This window comes from Patagioenas fasciata, chromosome 8, assembly GCF_037038585.1.
Source record: "Patagioenas fasciata isolate bPatFas1 chromosome 8, bPatFas1.hap1, whole genome shotgun sequence".
NCBI classification, from domain to species: Eukaryota; Metazoa; Chordata; class Aves; order Columbiformes; family Columbidae; genus Patagioenas; species Patagioenas fasciata.
Genome location: NC_092527.1, coordinates 12,220,813 through 12,231,228, shown reverse-complemented (window position 1 = coordinate 12,231,228; position 10,416 = coordinate 12,220,813). Strand labels below are relative to the sequence as shown.

The following is a 10,416-nucleotide window of genomic DNA, read 5'->3' as shown; positions in this document are numbered from 1 at the left end:
AGCACTTACATTTGCATTAGTTCCCATGTCTGTTACCCAAACATTACCTGTTCTGGATTTCACAACAAAATTGTAACTTGTCTGACAGATCCTTTTTGCCGTTTACCTTACTTTTGCTAGCTGTCCAGCATACATCTTGCAATGTCCTTTCCTAGCTTGACAGTGCCAGTACTCTGATCATACAGTACATGTATCAAGATTCCCACACACTCTCCCTTTTTGAAAAACCTGGCTGCTCAGCAAAATTTTTCTGCAAACAAATTTTTAGCAAGCCTTTGATGAACAACATTGTAATTATTTCTGCCATCTTCTGCAATGAGAGTAAACACACTATAAACATTTCTTTCCATTACATCATTTGATAAGCAAATTTATGGTTTCATAAGAATCTGCTACACAGAAACTGTTGAAGCCTCTTCCTACTCCTGTCTCACCTGCCCCTCTTCTTAGCAAACTTTTAGTCTTGGAAGGGCTTAAATAATACATCTTGAAACCCAGTGGGACAATGGTAAACAGGTACTGCAAGTCACTCTCTCCAAACACTAGGCAAGAGACTTTATTCGTAAATAAAGGAAAGGTGTAGCCTCCCTACTATACTCAGTCTTTACTCCCTGCAAAGTGCCTGCCTAGAAGCTCATGCAGGTTTCTGGGACTCTCTTTTCTTAGCAGTCTGGAAGCAGTTGAGCACACATCCCCGCAGGGACACCCCCAGGGCTCTTTTCCCCATATCCCAGGCTGAGAGGCCATGAAGCACAAGCAGCACATGTCCCCTGGCCATCCCACACCCTCGCTTAGCAGGAGCAGGCCCTTTCAGGACCATGGCTTTGCGACAACTGCCTGGTAGCCCCAGCTGCAGAAGCAACTGTGCTTGCTGAGACCATCTCCCACACACCCTGTCTGCTGCCTCAGCCACAACACTTTCACACCAGAAATACTCCACCAGCCCACACGCTTTTGGAGTTTCTTTCTCACATGGCCTCCACAAGCCAAGAAATCTGCTCAGCTCCATTCAGTAGATTCCTGTCCATTCAGTCTTCAAAGGATTGCTAATTCCAATCTGCTTAAAAAATGCAGAGCATTCCCTCCCTTACAGCTTTTCTGTCTTCCCTTCCATAAGCCAGTCAGCACCTGTTGGGCCATAAAAACACACCTAGAACAGGGCACACTTGGAACTATCCAAAACTTCTGCAGTGCTGTGGGCAAGGAGACCACATACTCTGTGGAAGAACCATCAAGTTACTCATGCAGAGCTGGTTTTCTGGAGGAGATCGGCATGCCCCTGGCTGGCTTGTATGAAGGGCTAAGAAGGGTTAACAGTGTTTGCTCTCTCCATCTCACCCCCTCCTCCTCCCTGTTTCTGTGACAGACCTGCTCTCCGGCCAGCTCCAGCAGTCTGGCTGGGGCTCTGTGCAGGAGGAAAGTCCGGCTGCCCACAGGCAGCGCCGGAGAAGGCGCCTCCCAGCCCTCCAGAAGGAACTCTAGAACTGAAAAAGCAACAACCAGAATGCTGAAGATTTCAAAGTAATGCAAGTTTAAAATCACCTTTGGAAACACCCAACTTAAGAAAACACCAGAAGTCTCTGGTTATTTTTTCTTTTCTCGAAAGACTGCAAGCATTTTTGTTACTATGTCTGCTCAGGAACCATATGGAAAAATCAGTTCACTACCCTTAAACTGGTTGCGCAGTTTTGGTTTTCATCTGTCTACAGAGCACTGAGAAGTCTATATTGTTTCATTTTACGCTTTTTCAGCAAAGATAACAAGTGCTCTGGGAATCATCTGGCCAGGAACACAATAGGTAAGCAGAGTATTTTTTTTGTGTAACATTTTCAAGAGTCTGAGAGTATACTGTTTGTGTAATTGAGTGAAATCAGCCTTTAGCATGATGTTGTCTTTGGGATAAGCTGATTATAGGTTGGTTGGTCGCTTGGCTTGTTTGTTTTCCTGGACAAGAACAGCTGAGCTGCTGTGGTATCAGTGTGGTTTGCAAGATCCTGTCACTTAAGCAGCAGAAAGGCTTTTTTTTTTCCCCCAATCCTCTCCAAAGCACAGAGCAACTCTGATTCGACTGTCAAAGGTAAAACAAAATATTTGGGGTTATGTTTTGAATCTGTAAGCTACAGTTAGACTGCAAGAATAACAAAGGGGCAAAGAGATGACTCAGAGTCATAACGAAAGTTCTGGTATAACAACATTAAAATGGAATTGATACAATAAGCTGTTCTTTTGACTTGTTCAGATGGTTGTTTAGTCTTGCATTCAGCCAGGTGCTAAAAATATTACAAAGAGGAAGAAAATATTCTAACTTTGTTAATATGTTAAATAGACATTCAGATGACCTAGTAGTGATAATTTCAATAATGATCTCACCAATACTAAAGATGTGCATTACTTCGGGGATCACAGATGAAAAATTATGTACATGAAAACTACAGATCTATTCAATACTAGGTTTAAATGTGCATGTTTGAAATGGATTTGTAAAGAAACTGATTCTTTCATGAAGTCACTTTAATTGTAATGGACAGAAGGTCTGCTGAATTGTAGATATGTGACTGCATAAGATCTTTGGACATTTGCAGGCACCATGAGGTAAGTGCTGATCTCAGAAACAAGTAAAATTACAAAGGATGGAGCCGTTGTCTTATGTTCTCTTCTATCATTAGCCAATAATCAGATTTAACCAGGATCTTTACTACTTACTGCTTGTAAGATGCAATAAGCTACTTTTTCAACAAAAAAAGGGATCTTGCTCACAGAGCTCCCTCTGCTTTCCAAATCCCTGAGCTACAGCTGGCACCTGTATTAAAGGTCCGTGCCCTTCCTTCTCCCTTTTATACCCTTTCCACTTTTGCACTTTCCTCTCTTTCCGAAACTGGATGTAGCAGACACAAAAATGTGTAAGAATAATGAATAACCTCACCTAAGAGTGTATTGTCAAAATTTCTTTTCCTAACTGGAGCCTCCTATCTGTGCAGCTCTGTGGAATGTATGCAGCACACTTTAAATAAAATCACCATTTTCAGAAATTATTTTTAGGACCGTTTGCGTGCATTACTTTCATAGATTCAAAGCTGACAATAAAGCCTCCTGGCGAAAGGAGGACATACGTGATTTTTGAAATCTTTTATCAGAGTGAATCCAATAGTCTGTTACAAGTTCCAGAGAACAACAAATGCTGCAATGGGCTGGAAGTGATGCAGGTGTGAAAGGGATGTTCACTAAAGAATCTCCAAATGATTTCTCTAGCTCCTCTACAGCATTAAATCTTTCCTCCAAATGAGATACACTAAGAGCTTAAACTCCTAAGTACTAACTCAGGGATTTTTATCCAGGATCCCCCACTTTTCATCAAACAGTATCTTATACTGCTCTGAATAACTTACTCTGATCCTCTTCTCTACACATACCTGTAGTCATCATTGATGAAATAAAAATTAAATGATCTGTAACAGGACACTATAAGCAGTGTTTCAGATATAGTGACCTACTGTAAGTTTGAAAATTGCAGTTCCATTACAAATAACCCAGCCTTGAAACTTAGCAAATGAGCACTATAAACCAGAAAAAATATTTTAAATGCAATTCTCCACTCATTTTGTCAGCAGTGAAAGGGTTTTTTAGTAACTATCTTGTGATATTGCACTTGCGCTACATTGACTGTATTTTTCCACTATGAAAGACTCAATAGCAGCTTTTGCCATTAAATCTTTGCATAGAGATCTCCTGAAAAATATTTCTCTGCAAACTTTAAGCAATTTAGCAAAATGGAGACTGGCATTGTTTGAATGCCTGCCGTGCTGCAATTATGATAAATACAAAGAAAGACACAGAAAGAGAGGGCCATTGATTATTTTCTCACAGATGACAGCAGTTTCCATTCACTTTTGTCATCTTATTTTGCAGTACTGAAGATGTTCTGGTTTTATTTGCCTCTCCATCTTCTCATGGTGGCTTGCTTGTGTCATTCCATAAAAGTGCCCACCACCACTTCCCAACAGAGCTTTAAGACTGATCTCTTCAATTTCTACCACTCCCTGATACTTGCTGATGGTAAGGAAACTACAGTTCACCTGCTGAAGGATATACCTAAAAGGTAAGAGCAAACCAGTCACTCCTGTTCTCAGATCCTTCCCTCTGACACTGGGAGCTACAGGCTACCAGTACAAGCCAAGAATTGCCCTGTCAGTGTCCACTGAATTTCCAGAGAAATACACCATTGCTATCAAGCTCAAGGGCCTTTACATTACCCAGAATCTGGAATGACCCTCTGAGGTGAAGTTTAGATTCATGGATGTATTTCAGGCACTTTTCTGTGGAGTTTGTCAGAGCAGCAGCAGAGCTGATTCAGAGCAGGTGGGCTCCAGCAACAAACAGTTGTGTCACATTAACAGGCTGACTTCAGACATGCAGAGATACATTAGCCATCCTAAATTCACTGTGAAATACAGTTATTTTACCCAGCAAATTAACTATTCCAAAAAAATCAATATCTGCTCAGATTTCCTCTTTCATCAGAAAAACTTCTGCCAGTGTCCTGCACACACTGGAAGTGTTTTTGTTGAATGGTGCTAAAGCTTGCTAAGGTCAAAAGTGCTTTGCATGTGGAAGTTTTATGCCATATGTAGACATGGTGGTGATCTAGATATTACGACTGGCACTGCATCTCAGGTAGCAAAGACCAATCTGCTTGATGGGGAACAGACAGACTCCAAGTGGTTGAATCTGACTCGTCTTTGGACAGTGACCAACACGTGTGGATTTTGACATGCACCCGAGCAGAGTGCTCAAGGAGCAGAGAGTGAGCCAGATGGTTCCGTCTTGCTATGCAGCGCATGGAAACTGGAACACAGCACATGTTATATAATGTGACAGTGCTCACAAGAACTCTTCTTGTTAAAGGCAAATGGATATTGAAATATCAGAAAAGCAAATTTTGCAATTCTCTTGTAGCATAACATTAAAACTGCAACTAGGAAGCAAAATCTCCTGCAGTTTAGCATGATCAGGTGAGGACCTTATGAATCCCAGATTCATCCAAACAGGAAACCAAGAGATGACAAGTTTTGGCTTAAAGTAATGGACTCCAGAATGTGGAACTGTTTCCAGTGGAGCTTGACTGTAGCCCAGTGTTATGTCCTGAAAGTAAGCCAGACCTCTAGGCTGACATGATCTATCCATAATGACTAGGCTTGTCTCACTAATGAACAAAAAACCCCCTTGAATTGCTTTTATTTAACTGCACAGTGAGTGACCCAAGTCCATACATTTCTATGGCTCTATAAAGCTATACACTAAAACCAACAGAAATAAACAGAAGACCAAAGGAGTCAGACAGGAGGCCAGGCTTTTTTAAGCAGGAGTCAAAGCCTGACCAAGCAGACTGATGTCGCTTTGTGATACTCACCTGATGTATGTTAAAGTTCAGTGGGAAAAATATTGCCTATGGTTAACGGAAAAATCTTACAGCAAATATTTGTGGATTAGGAAAAAAAATACGCATGTGTTCTTTCCATGGCTGAAGATTTTGGACATTTAACATCTCTTTGTGTTGATGCACCTCAAAGACCATCAGTCATTTCTACCTACAGTGGAGTGACACACTTCAGAATACCTGATTACAAGAAGTCTTAGACAGACTCGAATTTCCTGACGCTTTCCCTCTGTTTTTAATCCACATTTACAGGTATTACTTTGTTTTGGAGGAAGGCAAAGCCCTTGCACCTTTCACAATAACAGTGACCCCCTGTGATGTTCCCATTGAATGGAGCATCCATGTGCACAAGGCTTCAGCAAGTTTCCTTGGAAAAGCAGCACGAGGTAAGACCTTTGGTCTGCTCAAGCAGAGACAAAGAGAGCATAAGCTGTTCATAAGGGGTTGTGGTACAGGAAATTCCCCAGGGGCTTAAACATCTCATGCCTCCCTCTCCTGTAAACTGCCATGGGCTGATGGAAACATTCCTGTCTCCATGGGTGAAACATGGGATTTTACCATCAACTCAAGTAAATTAAGGATTACATGCAAAAGAGTTTAAATCTAAGGTTAATGTTTCGGAACAACTCTGGGTCTTCAGAGTTCCACAAATACAGGTCGGCTTCACAAGCTGTTTATACTGGCCCAAACTTCCCTCTGCTGCCTCAGCTCTTTTTCTGTGGCTTAAGCCACTTGAACCACTCATTTTGCTCCCCACAGTGGTGTGGACTAGATTTAGCTGGGTTTTTTTTAGGAATACCATCTACAATGGCAGTGGGCATTATGCTGCCTTTGGCCTAAGAGGAAATTCCATTCTCTTTCATGATTATTTTTAAAATTAATTTTTCAAACTAAAATCTGAAAGCTACCATTAACAAATTCTTACCTGTCAGGGAGGTACACCTGACTGAGGAGTTCAAATAATGTTCCTTTAAAATAATAAGTTCTCCCTCTTCATAGGAGACAATGGCACAAAACTAAAACAAAGAAAACTCCTTTCATAGAAAGTATGAGTCTCCTTGAATAAAGTACCTGAAGAGACAGCCATTGGAAGAAGAAAACTGTAAGGACATCAGGCACAATACAAGTCAAGCTTTTGCAAGTTGTAGTTTTGTAATTGGTCTTTTTGAAAACATAATTCTCCAGCTGCACTGCTAAAATAAAAGCTACTCAAATTTTACTTTAATAAATAATCACTAGCAAAAAGTATTTTTAGTTATAATTATTGTTTTCCGGAAGAAAGTGGAATGTTCCCTGACATATGAACAATGAAACCTATGTGATGTCCTTTATTACACATCTGTTAAAACAAAAGTTACAAGTTTGCTTTTTGCCTGCAGGTGATCATGATACCCAAGACGACTCAAAATCTCAGAAGGCTCCAAGCATGGTATCCACCATTTTTAACTATAAAGGAAATTCTGTGGAGACTTACATGGGTATGTCTTCTCATTCTGCCCTTTATATGCTAGAGTTCTTATCCACTGAGCGAGACACACACATTACCGTGTACTTTACAACTGACACAACATCTGGGCACCTCTACCCAGAACTTCCAATGGATCCACGCTTAGATGTTGTTGGCATTGGGCATACAACAGTGACTCTGACCTGGAAACACAGTCCCTCTGTCTTGCAACATAGAGAAAACATCCAGTACTGTCTTCTAGTTAATGAAAAGCACAACTATAAGAGCTTATGCGCCGCTGAGACAGCAATTAGATCCTCTGGAATGAAACCACCACCTGCATTGGCTTTGTCTCTCTCTCCTTACCTTCTTGAACCACAGCAGGTAATGATATTGTCCAACAGTGAATTGAGCATCATCAACAAAGCAAGTAGTGGGGAAGTCAGGCAGATATGCGTGGGTACCAAGAACACATACACAGTGCCCAATCTCAGCCCAAGCACTCAGTATTACTTCGATGTTTTTGTTGTCAATCTCCTCACAAACGCCAGCGCTGCTTACACTGGCACATTTGCAAGAACCCTGGAAGAACCTGAACCTAAGGTGATGGAGCTGAAAGATGGGAAAGTGATTCAGGTTGTCCTGGATGGGAAAAAAGGTAAATTCTACACTCTGCAGTACCAGGCAATGCACAAGAAAATACAGTTCTCCTTTCTGTTGTGTCATGGCCAAGTGCAGATTCAAATAACAAAGAATGGTAAAACAGTGGCACTGGAAAACATCTCAGGGCTGAGGTATTTCTCTCTGAAGGGAAAGCTGCTGGACACATATTTGGTGCAGCTGAGGTCCACAGAGGAGTCTAACTTTTCTGTGAAAGTCCAGGTGTCCTCCCATTTCCACAAGCCGTTATTCCCACTTCTTCCAGAGAGCTTAAAAATCAAATCCTTCAGTAAACTGAGGACCTGCAACTCTGTTACCATTGCCTGGCTAGGAACACAAGAGGAGAGCAAGTACTGTGTGTACAAGAGAAGGATTGAAGAAGATCAGGTCTGGAGGGAACTGCGAAGTGCAGACAGGTGCTCTGGACCTGAATCCCGGCCCAAGTCAGAGAAAGTGCTGTGCAAGTATTTCTATGATATAAATCTCCAGCGAGCTGTCACCACAGAGACAATTCAAGGGCTGGATGCAGGAACACTTTACTTGTTTGATGTTTATCTCTTTGGGCCATCTGGCATCCCCATCAGATATCACAGCAAAGTTGTGAAGACCAGAAAAAAATGTTGAAAGTTTTTAAAGAAAGGTTTTGAAGTGAATAAAAATCTATGCCGATCCATGTCATAGCCTGTGCAGTTTAAAACATACAGAGACAAAAAATCTAAGGCCATAAGATTTTACAGAGGAAACATCTTAGTTGTCTAGATTATTATGCTTACTTTTGCATCTTCTCTCCTATATAAGTTTGTTTTTCGCCTCAGCTGTCTCATTCAGACATCAGAAACAGACCTGTGAAACAAATCCATACATACGGAAATAAAATTCCCACAAGGGCACCCAAGAGAAATACATTGGTTACCTAAAATGCTGAAATTCAATACAGAACTGGTGGAAAATGCCTCTCAAGAAGCACACATCATTATTTTAAAGTCCCAGAGAGTTTTCCACTTTGTGTAACTCCATCAGCTAATGAGGAACTGAGATGCCCCACAAGTCAGGCTGCTCCTGAGAAAATGAACTTTCCACTGCTTGAACAGGGACAAGGACAAAAAGCGATCAAAAAAAGGCTGTGGAACTGGTGTAAAGCCTCACACCTTGAGTGAAGCAGGCTGAAAGACATCTTCCCCTATCACCTGCATGTTTCCTTGACTTTCCTTTCTATAGAGAACCTGTGCTTTGTTAGAAACCAACAAAACTCAGGCCAGATTCTGGGGAGTGTACTAATACACTGCTGTGTTGCTGCCCATGGAGGAGAGCAGCCAGTAAGGAATCTCACCATGGAAAGGTGTTTTTTGTCTATATTCTGATATGAAGCCCATGCCTATCACCATGTGACTCCTGAGTGTAATATGATCACTCTTCGCTTCCTTAACCCAACCTACAACAATGAATGCATCGCTTTAGGAAAAGTTAAATGTGGTTTTCCTAATAAATATAATGGAGGGAAAACATTTGTAGTGAAAAAATCCTGACAAATACTTTTTAATTGTCTTGTTTCCTTAGTTATCTTCCTTAAATGACAAGAGTGTAAAAAGTATGAGGGGAAAAAAGTCTTCATAAAAATAATCTTACAGTCTACTTTAATTATCAGCAGAAAATATTTTGCACATAGGCTCTTGGCAGGTCTGGAATTTACATATAAAGAGGCACAATAGATTCACTAACACAGAAGTTGCCAGAGAAGTCTTGCCTGTTGTAATGCTTTTTGCTCCACAATTACACTATGCAAAGATAAATTATTAATTCCACTGTTGTACATTTCAGAAGTCTGCTTGCAATTCAGAGTCATCAAGGCTTTAGTTTACTCTGAATAGTTATTACTTCCAAGCATGCTTGGAGGCTCTTGGTAAGGACTGAACCCATCCTCTGTTCACACACAGAAGATTATATGTTTCCTGCTCCAAAGTCCAGGCAGCATTGTGCACCCTGTATGGCACACACTATACATTACCAGACTCATCATTCCCAGATGAAGGGCTCTCACATTCGCATGGGATCAGCTGCAGTATCTGGGCTTCAGCTGGGCTTTACATTCCTGCAGGCATTACTCTGCCACAGCAGGACCAATGTGCTCTGTGACCTCCTCCCCACACTCTGCCGGCCCTTTGGCTAATTACAGGGGCTGGCAGCCACACCGCCTTCTTTCCAGGACAAGCCTTCTCTTCATTCTTCTCCTGCCAAAAACAGTCTGAGCTCCAAGAGCAACAGAGGTCACCTCCACTTGGAAATTTTTGTTTTCTTCTGCCTTCCTCCTCAGTTTCAGGCATTTGTATTCTGGATGAACTTCACTTAGATGCTCTACAAATTACTGTAATAACAACCATAATAATAATAGAGGAGGAACAGGAAGATCTGTTTAATTGTAGATACCATATATTCTTAATCCACTGTCCTCAGCCTGGCAAAGCATTAACCCTTGCTTTTACCCTCTGTACACAAATGTCACAAAAATGTCACTGGGAAGAGCAAGACACATTGGCACCTTGCCCAATACCAGTGTCTCTACTGAAGAATATCTTTCACTACAAAATTCGCTTTAGATTTCTTGGCAAAACCTTGGTGTAGGGCTGTAGCCAAGACATCTGAGGAAGAGGTAGAAGGGCAGTGTGGGAGAGGACAGAAAGAGAGCTGAGCAGAGGTGACACATAAGCAAAGGCTTGGTGTAGCACTGAGCTGACTGCCAGTTAATCAGGGTTTGGAGGTCAGCAGATCTTTCAGGGTGACTCTGAGAAGACCCAACAGCTTCTCCTCTTCTCAGCTTCACCAGCTCCTCTTCACTGCCCCTGGCCATTGCAACTTGCAGAGGACAGGCTGAGATAGA

At 41.6% G+C, this 10,416-nt stretch overlaps 1 protein-coding gene across 2 annotated transcripts; it reads left to right on the top strand.

Annotated features, from left to right (window-relative positions):
* Positions 1-1,365: 1,365 nt before the first annotated feature.
* On the top strand, positions 1,366-9,351 carry LOC136104476 (protein NDNF-like). 2 transcript variants are annotated; one of them, XM_065843482.2, is made up of 4 exons: positions 1,366-1,798; positions 3,907-4,096; positions 5,687-5,820; positions 6,814-9,351. In XM_065843482.2, exons 2-4 carry the CDS (start codon positions 3,915-3,917, stop codon positions 8,163-8,165), a joined length of 1,668 nt encoding a protein of 555 aa, XP_065699554.1. In that variant the 5' UTR covers positions 1,366-1,798; positions 3,907-3,914; the 3' UTR covers positions 8,166-9,351. The 2 variants fall into 2 exon arrangements, with proteins under 2 accessions (XP_065699554.1, XP_071667815.1); XM_071811714.1 differs by lacking the exon at positions 1,366-1,798 and adding an exon at positions 1,997-2,077.
* The last annotated feature ends 1,065 nt before the right edge of the window (positions 9,352-10,416 follow it).